General features: G+C 42.4%; 1 protein-coding gene across 3 annotated transcripts in view; it reads right to left on the reverse strand.

Annotated features, from left to right (window-relative positions):
* Nucleotides 1-376: 376 nt before the first annotated feature.
* LOC146581718 (transcription factor COE3) overlaps nt 377-16,736 on the reverse strand; it is a 141,958-nt gene continuing 125,598 nt past the window's right edge. For 2 of the 3 annotated variants that reach the window (XM_085286148.1, XM_085286138.1), the window contains exons 12-16: nt 14,696-14,761; nt 13,851-14,025; nt 9,909-10,091; nt 6,589-6,678; nt 377-4,450 (exon numbers count right to left, since the gene is read on the reverse strand). In XM_085286148.1, coding sequence (XP_085142274.1) covers nt 4,419-4,450; nt 6,589-6,678; nt 9,909-10,091; nt 13,851-14,025; nt 14,696-14,761 — 546 coding nt within the window. In that variant the 3' untranslated portion in view covers nt 377-4,418. The remainder of the gene's footprint in view (nt 4,451-6,588; nt 6,679-9,908; nt 10,092-13,850; nt 14,026-14,695; nt 14,762-16,736) is intronic. The other variant, XM_085286155.1, reaches the window with a different exon arrangement.

The raw sequence follows: 16,736 nt of genomic DNA on the forward strand, positions 1-16,736 counted from the left end.
GGACTCCAGAATATGTGCTGTCTTAAAAGTTTTAATAAGAAGAAATGAAGGTTTTTATATTTCTAATATATATTTTTCATAATTATTTATAATAAAAGTATATACGTTTGTTTGTTTGTTTTTTAATAAAAAAACAACTCCTGTTTTTAAATCTATCTGATGTGAATTAACACGTCTGCTTTCTCTGTCTTGAACGGTTTCATTTGCAATTTGAAAACTTTTAATTTTGATTAAATCATTTTGAGAGCAGATCCAGGTTCTTCGTGAAGTGTGTAAACATTAACTCTTTACTGGTACTTGTGTGTGCTGCCTCCATAATTAGTTCCCCCCCCCCCCCCCCCTTTTCTTATTTGAACATCAGCGTAAGTTTGAGAGCTTCGAGCCAAATGTAATCTTTATTAGATTGTTTCTGTACAAAAAGCACTGGATCACAGAGAAAAAAACCAAACAAACCAAAAAACAGAAGACATGCATTTATTTACAGCATGGCCAGAGACAGAAAAAGAAAAAACCTGGGGGTGACACCCCTGTTTGTATCCTAAAGACAACTAATTAAACATTGTGCTTTGATATACTTTGATGATATATTTAATATTTCACAAAAATGCAGTGCCTCTGCCCTCTTTCACATTGAAGTAAAACATAAAAAAGTCTATTTTTCAGTTTAAAACCCAGACGGTGGGAAGCGAGCTCGCTGCGACTGACAAAAAGAGAAAGAAAAGCTGCGAGCTGTTGGAGGGGACTGATCAGGGAGGTTGGCTCTGCTGCCTGGGCTTCATTAGTATCACTGATAAAGGGTCTTTCCCAAAGACGCTGAACAGATACCAGCAAAAAGCTAACGTGACAGCATCCGGGTGACACTGTGCAGAAACTGCTGGATTTGCATAAAGTCAGATGTTTAATCATTTGGACTTCAGATTCCTGCATCAACTCTGCTTTTAACATTCATAGAAATACAAATAAAATTTGTGTAAGTCTGAAGGTTCAGGTAGGTTCAAGCAGTTTGAAAAAAAATGTTTCTTCTACCATCCTTAAACTACGCAAACACACCAAAAAGGAAAAACTGGAGAGCTTTACAGTTTTTATTACTTTATTCCGAGAACGTGTTAAATGTAAAGACAAATCGTGTCTCTGTAAAATAAGATGCAGTATAAACTGATTTTATTTTTTTCAACTTTGTTTTTGGTGTAAATTTGTAATGCTAATTTTATAATCGTAATACAAGCCGACAGATATCAAATTTATGCTCCTTCTAGTCACATGATCATGGAAGAAAAGTCACACTGTCAGTGTTTTGTATTGGGGGAAAAAATGTCAGAAATTTTTCATTTATCACAATCCAAAGATTCCAGATCTTTATGCCAAGTTATTCATCTCACAGTCTCCTGGATCTCTCTGAAATATTCCCCAGATTGAATCTACTGATTCATGCTGAAGAACCTTATTTTTCTCCTTTGTTCACTGACACGACAGTTATATCTAACATGTTGTGTTCACGTACACAAAGTGACACTTTTCCAGATTTAAGTATGTATTTGACATAAGCCTTTTCCTCGATAGAAGTTTACGTTCTTTGGTATTTCCTTTACACTTTAGTTGTATTTTAATACATTTTACTAAACAAATAATAATCTAAAAATGGGGGCCACATTTTCAAAGCCCCCATCCAAAACTTGCATGTTTATGCGAATGAATTAACTTCAAAGTCATATTTGCTGTAAACACAAACGTGATATTTCATGTCCATATTCTCCAAAAAGTAAGAATTTTTTCAGCAATTTCACTTTTTTCAGTGTTTTGATCACATTTGACACAAAGATCTCGTAGTTCTACTTTTCTATTGGGGTAATTTCTTGTAGTTAACAGATGTTAAATCACAAAACGACTCCAGTCTCCAGTTTTTCTTCTCTTTGGTGAAGGAATAAACTTCTACACTTTGTAATTTGGCAGTTTTAACACTTCTCAGCCATCAGTATCTGACGGTTAGCTTCTACAGTTGAGCATCTTTTGTATATTTCAGGGGGAAACCTGAGGGACAAAGACATCAAATCAAGAAAGCAAACAAAAGTAACCTTTGATAATTGCTGTGGAACCAAAACTTTGTCGGAAAAAAGAAAGACTTTGTTTTTAAGCGTGGTCGGTCGTAAGGCATCAAACTCAAGTCTTGGTTCTTTACATATTTTTGAACTTTTGCCACAGCAGCGCGGGCGATGAGCTTGCATTTCAGTACAGGAGAGCAGTTGCATAAGTAAATGATCCAGATTGTGTGCAACGACGAGAACAGCACCATCGGCAACAACACCAACATCGATGGACGTTTCCTTGAGATCGGTGACCCTAAAAAACTTGGTTTGAAACTCTTCGCCGTGTTTTGAAACCGTACAGTCAATATCAGCAAAAAAAATCCAACACAAAGACGAGGGTCAGGTCGAATATTCAGATGGATAAAATGCTGACTTCTAAACACCAAACCGCCCCCCTCAAAAAACGAGTGCTGGGATATTATGACATTATAAGTCTCTGAGATATAAAAATTTCACATGACGAGGATTTTTGCCATTTCAGGATGGCAGGAGAAAAAAAAACATATTGGTGCATATCGCTCTAGCTTTCATCTTTTTTCTTTTTTTTTTCCACTTTTAGCTTTTTTCTTTTTTGCTAAGATACATTGCTCTTATTAAGTGCCCCAACAAAAAAAAATAGTGCATTAAGAAATAACCATGATTATACATTTCACAATAATACACAAAAGACGAGAAGAACCAGGGGAAACAAACGATGCTGTTTACAAAAAGTTAAATATCGGAAAAGCGTTTTTATACAAAAGTGATGAAAGCGTCGTTTTACGTCCTGCTTTCAAAAACAGGGTGACCGTGTCGTGAGTTTTTTTTGTTTTGTTTTACAAAAGGGTTAATTCTTCCCACTTGTTCACTCTTTTTACAATATCTAAAAGGTATTAAGACATCAAATGTGTTTACATATATATTTGAGACTATCATTCAGGCCTAAATCACAAAAGAACTCCCCAAAACATACTTTATAAATACATATAAAATAAGCACAATCAGAAGAATAACAAGAAAATCTGGTACCTAAATGTGATTAAAACTGCTGCAAGCTTTTTCTGGTTAAAATCTACCACTCGACACACCTGCAAAAACAGAACTATTGTACTGGATTTCAAAATGAGACATCCAAAAGAAAAGAAAAAGAAAAGCTGAAAACGCTGGGCTGCCTCAACGTGTTACGGACAAATGTTAGTGGAACATTTGCTCGTCTCTCTTCGGCAGGATGCTTCATTCTTTCCTTAGCTTACAAAATTACTGCACTTTCCTCCTTTTTAGATTATGAGACACAAACATTGTTAAAAGCTATGGTACAGAAAGTAAAACGCGCTGAGACGTGAGATTCATCGGGGGCTTTAAGGACTCTGGTCCTGGGGGAGGGGCTTGTTGGGGGTTTCTGATTGAAAACCGTCTGACGGTTCTTCCAAGTTTGAAAAATGATTACTTCCTGATTTCCGGACTCGGTCCGACTCAGGGTCAGTGTCCACTGAGAGCTTTTGTTCTAGTGAGAACCAATCAGATCTGCAGCTGAAAACAGAGAAGCTCTTTTCTGCCTTTCTTTATATTTTAAAAATATTTTTATATTGTGTTGACCAAAGTTTTAGATGAGGTAGGGTTACTATTTACTGGCAAATTACCCGCTAATTTGTTTAGATTAGCTAAAAAGCACTTGGTGCTGCCCCTCTGTAGGCTTCCAAAAGACAGCCAATCAGAAGAAAAGTAAGCTTTTCGGGGAGGGGGTCAAACTGAGCTGCCTGGATAACATTACAAGGATTTTTTAGCTAAAAATTAACAGAGATTTGGTGATTTTTATTTATTATTTTTTTACAGTAATCACCAGCATTTTCAGTTTGAACAAAGCGAGGTATTTGAAGATGACACCATCCACTCGGCTGATTTTTTTTTTTCACGATATGATGATTAGCTTAGAACAGATGCTCCCAGTGGACACGCCTACTTCCTGTCTCACAGTGGTTCGAACTGATCTGAGATCTGTTCAGCCTCCACAGACTTCTCAAGTCAAAGTAACCTGTTTAATATCTCAGCACAACATGCAGTACTGCAGACACCTTTCATCCACCCACAGTTCACGCTGAGCGAGCGCTGCCTCCGCCCGCAGCCACTGCAGACGTTTCCTGTTCCGGGTTCGTAAACGCCTGCCGGTGGTGTCTGCAACGGCTGCAGGAAGAAGCGACGTCCTCGGCTGATGGTGACTGAATTGTTGAAGTTCTTCGGGTTCGGACTCTGGGTCAGACGGGTCGGTCTAAAGGATGACGGGAAGGACGTTGTTGTGGCGTTTCAGGCTGGGGGAGGGTTGTGGGGAGTCTGACGGTACCTGGCTGAGAGTCCTCCTCACATGGGGGGCACGATGAGACCTGCCATGGCTGAAACAACACAGAATGAGTCAGATCTCATGTTTCGTGATGCTCGCTGAGCATTTCAGGCTACGTCCACGCATACACTGGATTTTTCAGTTTGATTGGAAAAATGTCTCCATCTGTCGTGAAAATGCAAAGCGCTGCCAAACTGCAGAGGTGGGAAGTAACAAAGTACAAATACTTCGTTAATGTACTTAAGTAGAATTTTCAGCTATCTGTATTTTACCTGTGCAGTTTTTTTTCTTTTACTCCCTACATTTATAAACAGATACCTGTGCTTTCTTCCTCACATTTTCAAAACAAGCTTTTGAGCGTTTTTATTTCACGTCACTGCGGCCTTCCCAACATCAAACCAATTTGAGCCTAAACAGAAACACATGAGAGTCACTCCTGTTCGTTTATTAATCACCAGGAGATGTTGCATAAAAACAGACGATAGAAGCAAAACTGTTTCTCCTTGTTTTGAGAGCTAACTTCACTCAGAGATGGAGAAAGATAAAAAAGGCAGGACAGGAGAGGAAGGCGAGAGCTTAGATTTAAAGAAAGGACTGCTCATTTAAAGCTCACAAGTAAGTCCTCACATTTTTAAATCACATATTGGGTCTGTACATGTGATATTATGTTGTTTCATATTGTGAGACATGCAAAACAAACTGAGGGAGACTGTTATTTAAAGGCTGCATGAAAATCCTCTGCAGGTTAGTGCAGGATAAACAGGTTAGTTTGTTGTACTGTGATGGATTTAAATCAGAAAATCGACTCAAGCTCTGAATAGAAATTATTGTGAGTTATGAATCTTTCCCCCACGCTGAGCCATTACAGACAGTTTTAGGGTTGCTCCACCTGCTGAATCCACTTTAACCCCTGACTGTCGCCCTCTACAATGTAGCAACAGGACACAGAGCTATGTTTGGTTTCCTTATTTTTCTCTTCATGTTCTGCTGATGTGATTCAAGCTGAGAATATTCGTGAGAATTAAAATGTTTGAATGAAATAAAGTCTGTACTCCCATCTACTGACATTATTTTATTATTATGTTAAAACAGCACAAGGTTCAATTAGCTTTCCACAAATATAGAAACGTCCTCCAAAAAGCTACTTTTTACTCTGAGTACATTTCAGAGCCGCTACCTTTTTACTTTTACTGGAGTACAGAACTTGAATCAGTACTTCAACTTTTACTGGAGTACTTTTTAACACTAGTATCTTTTTTTCTACTTAAGTACAGACTATCTTTACGTTTGCCACTTCTGCCTAACTGTGAAGAAATGTTAGCCAATCAAAAACCCACAAACATGGCGCACAGTTTGATATCAAAACAGGAGATAAAGGTGCACGCTGCTGATGCTGTGAGGCGAATTCAAAAAGTCCTTTTTTAGCTGAGTACATGCGGATGCAGCCTCAGTTTTTCTAAAATTCTACTTTACTGTACTTTAACATAACAATGTTTTATCATGAAAGTTTTTTACTGTTCAAGCTGCCCACTCAGAAATATTTAAAACGTCTTGGTGATTATAACTGTGGATATTACAAGACCTAAAATATGTTTTTTCATGAAGAGTGAAAAAACCTCCAGTTTTAAATAAAAACGCCTTCCTGAGAGGCACATCGAAAAGATTTAAGATACGTCTCGTGTAAACAGATCTCTGGAATAATTAGGGTTCATTTAACACACTCGCACAAAATATGCATTTGCTGTTAAAGTCTTTCTGTGAAGCGCTGAAAGGTTAAATAAAATCAGTTAAATGCCTGCGTTGTAAAAGTATTTGGATAAAGCTGAGAGATGATGTTGAAATAAAGACAGATCTACGACGGATTCTTGGACTTCACTGAGCCAAATAAAAGCTAAAGAATAGGACTCGGTTATGGGGGGAAATACTTTGCAGGGTGAAATTTGCAGCGGTATTAACTATAAAAGAAAAATGCTCAAGTTTAAGCTCCAAATTCCCCAAAATGCCAGAAGTTATGGATCAACTTTGACCTCCAAGTGTGTGAAAGCAGGAATCAACACGCAACACAGAAAGAGTCCTTCTCATACAGCGGCGCCGCGTGGACATCCACCTGCGTGTCCTGATGGGACACGAGCAGGAGGACAGCAGGGGGCGGGGGTGCTGACAGGCGGGACGGGGGGGTGGGATGCTCACCCTGGAGGTTGCTGCCATTGGTGGTGGTGCAGGTGGGGGGCGGGGAGGTCTGTGGCCGCACGACAGGGGCGAAGGCGCTCTTCTGTTTGACTGCAGAAACCATATGGACAGGAGAGAATGAATAAGGGCCTATGGGAGTAGACGAAGAGGAGGAGGAGGTGAGGAAGACAAGGGAAGGAGGAGTAGGAAGGTGTGGGGAGGGGGTCCTACAGGAGGAGGACGTGACGGTAACGAGCAGGCAGACAGACAGGAGGTGAGCGATCGGACGGAGATGAGGCGAATCATGCAGGGAGGAGGAGGAGGATGATGAAGAGGAGGGTGAGGAGGAGGAAGAATGGGTCCCTGCCTCAGATCGAGCCGAGGTCTGCAGGAACAAACATGCTCCGAGCACAAACAGCTGCACATCTGGCAAAGTTGATCCATAACTTGAAGGACTTGTTTGGAATAAACCAACCTGAGAGCAGCAGCAGCAGCTTCATCCGCGCACGCTGCACAGGTGTGTGTGTGTGTGTGTGTGTGTGTGTGTGTGTGTGTGTGTGTGTGTGTGTGTGTGTGTGTGTGTGTGTGTGTGTGAGAGAAGGCAGGTGTCTAACATCGTGCGGTAAATTGACTTTTTTCCTTTTTAATAAATCACCCACTCATTTACTCTTCGTGTGTCTTTAGGCGAACAGCTTTGAATTTTCCTGCTGCTTCTACAGCTGACTCCCGATTAAAGGAACAGTTCAACATTTTCAGAGACGCTCTTATTGATCATCATCTATCGGTGGTCAGTGCAGAGCCGGAGCTGTCCATCAGTGATGACTTGAGCTTGACATCTGTTCTTTGGAAGTTTTCCGGAAGCAACCTGAGCAGACCCGGCGTTTAAACCAAACAGAGCCAAAGTACGAGTAAACTCCTGAAGCCTTCAGTCACGACTTCTTCAGGAGACTTGTCACATGTATTTGCTGCTAAGGTGCTTTCTCCTTTTAATTTTTATTACATTTTTAATATTTTGCTCATCTCCGGCTCTTTAAAGTCACCTCCTCCTGATTTACTCATTTGAGTATTTCGTTCCTCTGAATCTTTAAAGTAGTCTTTAAACTGAAGATGTGACTTTAGAGTTCTGAAGCTTTCCGGGAAAATCGTGAGGATATGACGTTAATGTGGTCGGACGACTAAAAGTGCACTCTGTCAAACAAGCATGACGTAATGTGACGTTTAACTTAATGCTAAGCTGACCACATCTGGACTCTCCACTGCAGGTTTGAAATCAGCCGCCATCTCTGCAGTCGAGACTCTGAAATGTATCTTAACAGTGGATGTGTTGCTACCCCAAAGGTCACCGTGAAATACTGAAATTTCCAGTAAAATCTCAGACACGACCCTGAAGTTACAAACAGCAGATGGCTCCAGCTCTGAGCTGAATACATAATCATCAGCGGATTAATTTCCGTCTCTGAAACGCAGAGTTTTGAGCGCATCTGTCCAAATGTTGAGCTGTTCCTTTAAGAGCTTCCACAGAGTTTATGGACCACAGTGTGTCTGTAATGATTCAAGGACAGCATTTGAACATGGAACTGTAAAATGAAGCGGGGGAATGTAAATGTGATTTATCACTTCATGCCAACAAGCATCAGTCTGTCCTGGATCGCTGCTTCTTTCTCCTCACATTTCCTCCTCCTTGGCTCCTTCTTGTTGTTTTTCCGTTCCTTTTTCTCCAGCTGATATTAATGGATTCGGCCCAAAGCATGAATGCATGAATGCATGAAGGATGCGGTGAGGGTGTTAGTGGGGTTAGTGGAGGAGGTGGAGGGGATGGGTGAGGAGGAGTATGGACAGGGGGACAGTCAGAGGAGGGAAGGAGGAGGTGAACAATGCGTGGCAGTGTTAAGTCCACACACACGCACACACAAACACTCAGACCCTCGGCGGCGGGAAACTGTAGCTCAGCCAGGCGAGATGTGAGCCCACCTTTTGTTTAGTCGCCAGGGACGACAACATCACCTGGCAAGGAGACGCATTTTGAGCTCACTACCTTCTAAACGAGTCTCGCTGAGACTTGCTGAGCTCTTTGATACAGAAGCCAAAACAATGGAGCGCTCCCCGCGGGCGAGTTTAGTCTCCAAAACACACCTGCGCCTTCTACGCTGCTGCTCCGACTCCAGGCATGTTAATCAGCGCCGAGTGTAAAGTTTGACGAACAACACGGCCGACTCAGAAGCATCGACTCGTCTCCTGCAGCGGGAAATGCTTCACTTTTGTTTGCTCGTATTGCTCTGTGCACAACGCCATCATCAATCTGCCATCAAGTCGTTTTATTTTCAGCATCGCGAACCCATATACAGAGTATATCATCAGTACTACGAAGCCCAGTACACTGGGTAATGTGGTGTCAAGCTAGGTACCAACACTCAACAGCTCTTGGTATCTTGGTCACGTTCACGCTTGATACGGATCCTTTGGCCTTTTACTAACATTTTAAAGCTGTTAGCCAAATCACTGCTCATAATTACTCTGGATTTCATTAAAATATGATGCCTCCACCGAGGCATAAGACAAGATGAAGGAACGTTTTTAGTGCTGTTGTTTTTCTTCTCTCTCTCAGCAAGATAAAAGCAAACCAGACCAGTGGGTGGAGACGTGGGCTAAAGGTGAGGGAAGAAATTCTGGTTCAGATCCAATTTTATAAAATTAAAACATCGGCCTTGCTGAGAACATTTTCCCAGGCTAGTCCATAATAATCATAGGTGCTTTCAGTGGTTAACGGGCTCCTGAGTCCCTTAAAATACCTAAATATGCCGACCCTAAACCCCTACTTGGCTGAGAATAACTTCAGTTATTCTAATTCCTGTGCTTACTGTAAAGTTTTCAAACTTTTCCTTCTGGTTCTTCATGCTACTTGGATACTTAAGCCTCCGTTATTGCTTCACCCAACACTTCCAACATCTCCTTAAGCCGCTACCTTCACATGCAACTACATGGACCAATACAGCTTCAACTCCCATCACTTCATTACATGGACTTAATTGTTTTAATGACTCAACTGCCACTCCACCGTCAAGTTCAATTCAAACATCAGCCAGCAGCAGAGCATCAACATAAACGAGCAGCGTCCATAGCTTTAATGCAGGTTTTGGTAACGTGGCATCAAATGCAGATTTAAGCAGGAAGCACAGATTTCTTTTTTAATCGGTATTTGGAGCATCAGGAACAGCGCTGTGTGTTTTGGAGCATAAATACGTCTGATTTTAGCCACAGTTGTAAATGATCCCTCCTGCTGACTGCCTCCTGGATGGATGAGGTTTGGTTTCGTTAATGCGATATGTAAGCGTATTACTCACTTGCGTAAGCGGAGTTGGCGGTGGAGCCGTTGAGGAAGCTGGGGGATCCAGGTACGCCCAGGTTGGTCATCCCCGCCCCGTATCCGTTCATGGTGGACGTGATGGTGTTGTAGTTGGACTGCTGAGGCGTGGAGCTCGGCACGTAGCCGCGAGGAGACACGCTGTTTGAGTTACGGGAATAGCCTAAGAGGAGGAAGAAGTACTCTTCATCATGTGTCCATACGCTGACTTCAGTGTTTGGATAGATAATCAATCATCTCTCATCATTACGTCATAATTAAGAAATGAATCTTTACTTTAAGACTGTGAAATTCAAAAAACATTTACTTGATGTGACGACTTCCAAGAGTAACTGTCACTCTAAATTTCTCACAGTTTGATTGAACTGGACCCACGCTGTGCATTTCCAGCTCCAAATTTGTTATTCTGTGACTACAGTAGCTTTGCATGATTCCCAGCAGTTGGTGCGGTGCCTCAATTAATGTTCATTTAGCCCCTTCTCCTTTAAACTGTGTAGGATGAAGTAGATATAATTATTCAAAATGTTTACAACAAAATGTTATCGGGTTTTAACTCCATTAATCATCTCATGACCTTCTTGATTGATCGGGTGACCCTTTGGTCGAGAACCACTAAACCAGCAGACAAATTACTAAAGTAGTGAGTTCACTGTGAAATCTGTCTTTTAATTGCAAAGACAACGTTTTGTACAGCCTCTCTCCGCCCCAACCTCCTCCTTCTGACTCAGCCCACCTGAGCGTGAGACGTTTTTATTTATTCGTTTTTCTCAAATGCAAAAACACAGTCGAAGCCCTGTAAGGGCAAACCAGGCTGACAGGTAGAGATATGAAACTGAAAAGCAGTATTCATCACCAAGAAGATCTTGATAATGATCTTGTAAAATTATTCAGAATAAACAAACAGAATACAAAACTAATATCTTTTTTAACCCAGGAATGTAAATGTTTGGTGGTCTAAAACTGGTTTGACAAAAGGCCAACTCACATAGTAAGAAAACCTACAAATTACCCTACATTTTGCTGACCTCCTCACTGTGACCTCAGCAGTGACATCATCGCGCCTGTCACTGCTGGTCTCCTGTTATGAAGAGCTCGCCTCCCTGCAGGCGAGGTCTGCCCTTCATCTGTCACCTGACTCCTGCTTTTTACTTACCTCTGGTCTCCCTTCTCTCCCCTCTCACCCCCCCATGCTCCCACTGATTGACCCTCATCCAAGATGCATTGAATACCAATGTTCCCGCAGCACAGAGCCTGACCTCTGACCCCCTCGCGAGGCTCCACAGTTCCCACCGACCTCGGGACGAGCTCACTTAGCAGAGCTAACAGAGTGCCAAGTAGCACATTACGCCCTCTCTCTCGCCTCACCCTCCACCCTCTTTCCCTTTCCCCCAACTTCCCATTTCGGGCCAACGCAATTCCCAGCAGGAGCGGCTGATGGAGCGCTGCCCAGGGACAAGGGCGAGGAGAGGCGGCGATGGGAAACACATGTGGAGTAGCAGAGTGCAGGGAGCGGCCGAGCACTCAGAGTAAATGTAAGGATTGTTCTGTAATAAAAAAAATAATGCCTTAACAAATGGACTGAGTGTTGGGTGGTGTTTGTCTTGGTGCGTTCCCTCTCCCTATCCATTTCGCCACAGCAGCGTGGGAAGCAGATCGGATGCAGGTCACATCCTGCGCGCTCATTCACACCGAAGCCTGAAACGTGTTTGCTGCAGAGCAGTGCAGATGAGCTGGTTAACGGACAGTTTGGATTTCACTGTTTAATGACAAAAATTAACGACTAGAAAAGCTCTTTCAGAGTTAATAACTTTTTTATCAGTTAAAAATTTATTTATATACTGTTTTTGTCACTTTAACGGATTTAAGCTCTATATTTTTAATTTCTTTGCCTTCTGTATAAACCGATGACGGTTCTCTGTCTAAAATCAGAAAACTCCTGCTGCTACTCTACTGTATGTACTGTAATTATACTAGTTTAAATAACATATGTATCAGATATCTGAGTATTAGTGTACTGACAACAAAAATCATCAGGTAGTGCCTCTATGATAGCAATAATGTTAGGAAGCAAGCTAAGCCTAGCCAGCTAGCTGTAATTTAGCAATGCAGCAAGAATATGTTGCTGGTAAAATTGTAGTATTCACTAATTTTTAAATTAAAACAACCAGTTCAATCAATGTCTGAGAGTTAGCAAACTTCATTTACTAAAGACAGCATTTTGCTATGCTGGATAGCTAGTAGTTTGTCCTCTTTTTATGACTCAAATGCTCTGTGACTGCCAAAATTCCTGATTAGACAAAACTCAATTTCTTCTGGCTAGAGTTAGCTAATTTTAGTACTAACCAAAGCAGAAAAACTACTTGCTAGCCAACATATCACTTAACAGTTAGCTAACTTTAACCTGCTTCCTCACTAACACTATGGAGCCACATCAGTGCTAGTTCCTGTCCTTACTCTGTGTTCTGCTGGGAAATAGTCGTTTGATAGCATTAGCAGTTAGTGGACTATTTTTAAGCTAACATTAGCTGCTGTTGTTTATGGCTAGTAGTACAAGGGCGACAGGTATTCAGGGAATTTACTTGGAAGTGAGAATACACATCTTCAAAAACAATTAAGCCTTATCCATGATTCTGTAAGCGTTACATGCAAAGTTATAAAGAAGGCTGAAAGTGGGCAGGTAAGTAAAAATATGTTTTTGGGGGTATTTTTCCTGGTATCAGGCTTCCCTCGTGACCCCATAAACTCTGACAAAGACAGACTCCAGAGGAAAAAGCCTTCATCCTGCAGGACGATGACATGATGCTGAGCAGGCCGAGCTGAATTGGAGCTGTAAATTACCTGCCTCGTCCGCCTGATAAGGTCTGGGCTCGAGAGCTGCTGTTTTTATTAATGTTTTAATCACGGTGGATAATTGCAAGGGGCACACAGAGCCATTTCATACTTCATAACAGCGGGGAGGACGGCATTAGATCCTCGGTGTAATGTTTCCGACTGGACCACAGTTATGAATTTTCAGCATGGCTGCTACCTCGTTTCCCATGACCTCATAGATTCCTGTAAGGTGTTCGCTGCGGGGCCGATGGGAAAACCAGGCCACGGTTTGTGGTCGAAGTGGAGGGGGGGTGTCCGGGGAGTAAAAGCAGCTCGATCTGCTTCCTGTCGACGCGCTCACAAGCTGTTTGCTGCATGTTTTCCTGAGCGTTCCTGACAGAAGCAGAACTGACTGCTGAAAGGAAACACTGAGGATAACAAACCCACAGAGCTACAGTGGAAACACCACCGAACGTATCTGCTAACAAGAACTGAGATATATCAGATTTCCACTGACGTCCAAAAACTTGTAGAAACACTTCAGTGAACGTGCTCTTGTTTATTTTGACTGTGTCTGATAGCAGGTACTAAAACAATAAACATGAATTCATGTGCTGCTGAAAATAGTCTGTAAAAATAACTTTGTGGAGCCCTTTGGTAATCTATGGACGCTTGCATCCACTCAAACTAAAATGTGTGGTTTTATAACTGAAAGAGATGTGTGAACTTGAACCCTACATGGAAGTCATACATTGTTTCATGAACTCTAGTGAAGTATCCTGTAGGACTCTACAGAAATTCAATGACGTCCAGTGAACTTTCCTGACGTCCACTAAACCACTCCAGTCTACTGGACTCTTCTAAAGACTCTTTTTAACTCTCAGACTCTCAATAAAGTTGGACCCTAAAAACATTTGTTGGACTTTACTTAACGATACTAAACTCCCTGTCCCTGCTGGATTCTAGTGGACAGTCAACCCTGCTGGTCAACAAAGTCTACTTGGCCTCCATTTGTCTTTAATGCAGTCTACTGAGCACACTTGTGATGCGGCGTAAACCATGAGGCCTCCACCCCCTCCCTAGAGGATCATGGGTAGCAGCGCGCTCTCACCTTGGTCGGCCTGCGAGGCCTCGGAGATGTTGACGGCGAGCTGACTGCTGAATGAGTTCACTCCCATCATCCCCGAGTGAGCGGCTGAGCCAGTGAGCGACGGCAGCTGGTTGTGACTGCGAGGGACGCTGTAGAGCGCCTCGGTGAGGTCGGCCGCTCGCTTCAGGATGATTTCCTGCGAGGAGAGGGGAGGACGGGACATTATTTTGTAAGAGTTACTGTTGGCATGAAAATGTTGGAAAGCAGTGAATCTCAGTTCTGCGGTTCCCACCAGTGAACTAAATTTAGAGTTCACGGGACGTATGATGATGTTGAAGTTTGACATTTTTTGAATCTCTTGTTTTTATGTCATATTGAAGTGTGAGCAACGTAAATAGTCACTGAAAAATTTAGTAAAACCCCACATGGATGTTTGCGCTTCAGTAGAAGGTGATTGTCTGGACATATATATACAAAAAGATTAGAACTCACACATTGGAGAACAAAATAGTTGCGAAGTGCTTGGAGTGAGTGATGAGGGTTACCCAGAGTGAGGTGATTGGTGAGGTGGGTGGGCAGGGGTGAGGTGTGGGGGGACAGCATTAGTTAATTGTCTGAATGACCCAGGGGAAGCTGTCAGTGTAGTAAATGCAGGGATTCTGTTAGACGTATGAAGTCTAACACAGTTTTTCATTCAGGAGTCTGGGATTTCTGTCCTCTGTTAGAGCCTCACTATTACATTTTTCTTATCATTACTCATCATTTATTTCTGAGATATATCCTGAGGTTTGTGATGGGATGTTTCACTGATCCTCATGTGTTTGAGTTTGAAGAGGCCAAAGGTCAAAGTGAAGGTGCTCCCTCACCTGGTTATTGTGCGGCATCCCGTACAGAGCTTCCACCAGGTCGGCCGCTCGCTTCAGCAGCACTTCCTGAAAAAAGACAAAAAAGGGAGGTTTAACAGAAAACACAACACAAGGACGACAGAAGAAGAATCAGCAGGAAGCCATATTCTCACACACACACATTTTCCATTCAGCCCACAGGAGAGGAAGCGTCCAATCTGAGAGTCTGGGTTTAATAATGTGACTGATAAACAAGTGAATACAAACACAAGAAGAGGGGGTGATGGGTAAAAAAAAGGAAAGGAAGGAAAGAACCAAAAAAGAGAAATAAAATAAGGAATGAGAAAAGGAGACAGGAGAAAGAAAGGAATACAGGATGGAAAAAAGGAAGAAAAAATTACAAAAGGAAACAAGGAAAGAAATAAGGGATAAGGGGAAGGAAATTAAACAAAATGAAGGGAACATTAGGGAAAATTAAAGTCAGAAAAAAATGCAAGTAAAAACATTTAAATGGACAGGGATAAATAAATGATATCAACAGAAGGAAACAAGGAACAGGAAAGGAAACAAGGGGGGAGGAAGAAACAGAGAAGGGATGGAAAGAAACAAGGAAAGGTGAGGAAACAAGAAAAACCATTAATGAAAGAAAGAATGCAGGAAGGAAGGAAGTGAGGAAGGGAAATATAAAGGTAAAAGGTGAAATAAGGAAACAAGGGAGGAAAAAAGGTGATGTAAACAAAGCGCTGAATGGAGACACAGGAAAGCCTGAGGATGATCAGCTGACAGAGGGAGGAGGAGGTGTGGAGTCCCAGAGGAGCAGCAGTGGGGAGGTGGAGGCCTCTGCTGGATCTCCCTGAGGTATTACAGCAGGAGAGGGAGAGAGGGAGGCTTGTTTTTCACGTGAAGTGATGAAGGAAGAGGAGGAGGAGGTGACGGCTGCCACTCTCTAGGTTCAGCCATCAGAGCTCCGACCGCACTGCAGACGCTGTTCCCGAAAGTTCGAGGCAGCGAGGAAACTGACGGGAACTGACGTCAACTTGAGATTCGGCCCCGTGCGCCTCCCCCGGCCCCCCGACCCTGAACCTACACCCCTCTCTGAAAGGTTCGCTGACATCAGCACGTCACAGGTTTCCTTCACTTTTGTTCCGTCGTCTCCTTTTCCCTCCTGTCTTTCCTTCCTTGCTTTTATCCTTTCATCAGTTATTATTTCCTTTTTTGCCCTTTCCATTTCTTCACTGTTTCTAGTATATTTGATTTTCTTTGAGACTTCTACATCAACAGTGAGACTTTTTTCCCCACAACAAATATAAATAAATTGCAAAAAAAAAACAAAACACAAATATAATACAAATAAAAACTCATATATGCAAATGAATAGTTAATAATTATTTTTTAATTTGTCATCGAGTCATCATGGTTCAGGCTTTAAAAGGTTAAAGAGCAGCTTAATGGCAGCGTCTGATGCCCTCAGCAGGCTTCCTGAAACTGGCCAATGAGAACAAATACAAACATTTCATGCATTGAACTAAAGTGAATGAAGCTTCCTGGCGTTCGTCTGGCATGTCAACGGATCGGTGTACTTCCTGGACCTCTGGTTATTTTTTCTTGAGGCTGAAATTTGTCGATTTGTTGTTCAGCAGCATTAAACTGTCCCTCCACAGAGCAGCGGTGCAGCTCTAATATGAAGTAAAGGAGTGCGAGAGCTCCTTCCACCTGTGATTATGAATGTGTGGCTGACCCTGAACCGCATCTTTGAACTCAGCATTAGAGATTCTGCTGCTGTCGAAGCCGCTGAGGAGAAACGTTTCCCTCGTCTCGCGGCTGTCGGCACGAATCACTCCTGCCACTCAAATCTGCGCCTTCTTATTTCTGTCGAGTTTCACTGCAGAACGCAGAGATTAAAGGGGATTTCTACTTTGGATTCTACTGATTTTTTTTTTATTGCATTTTAACTTTCTGCTGGAGCCGCAGCTTCTAAACAAAAACGTCTCCAGAGACGCACTTTGTGTTCCCTCCCTGGCCAATCAGAGCGCTTCCTCTGAGTTGGCAGCGAACCGGCCTT

The sequence above is a fragment of the Mchenga conophoros genome, linkage group LG2 (assembly GCF_057382185.1).
Source record: "Mchenga conophoros isolate Kocher_MC1m ecotype Shallow Benthic linkage group LG2, M_conophoros_male_GT1.1, whole genome shotgun sequence".
NCBI lineage: Eukaryota > Metazoa > Chordata > Actinopteri > Cichliformes > Cichlidae > Mchenga > Mchenga conophoros.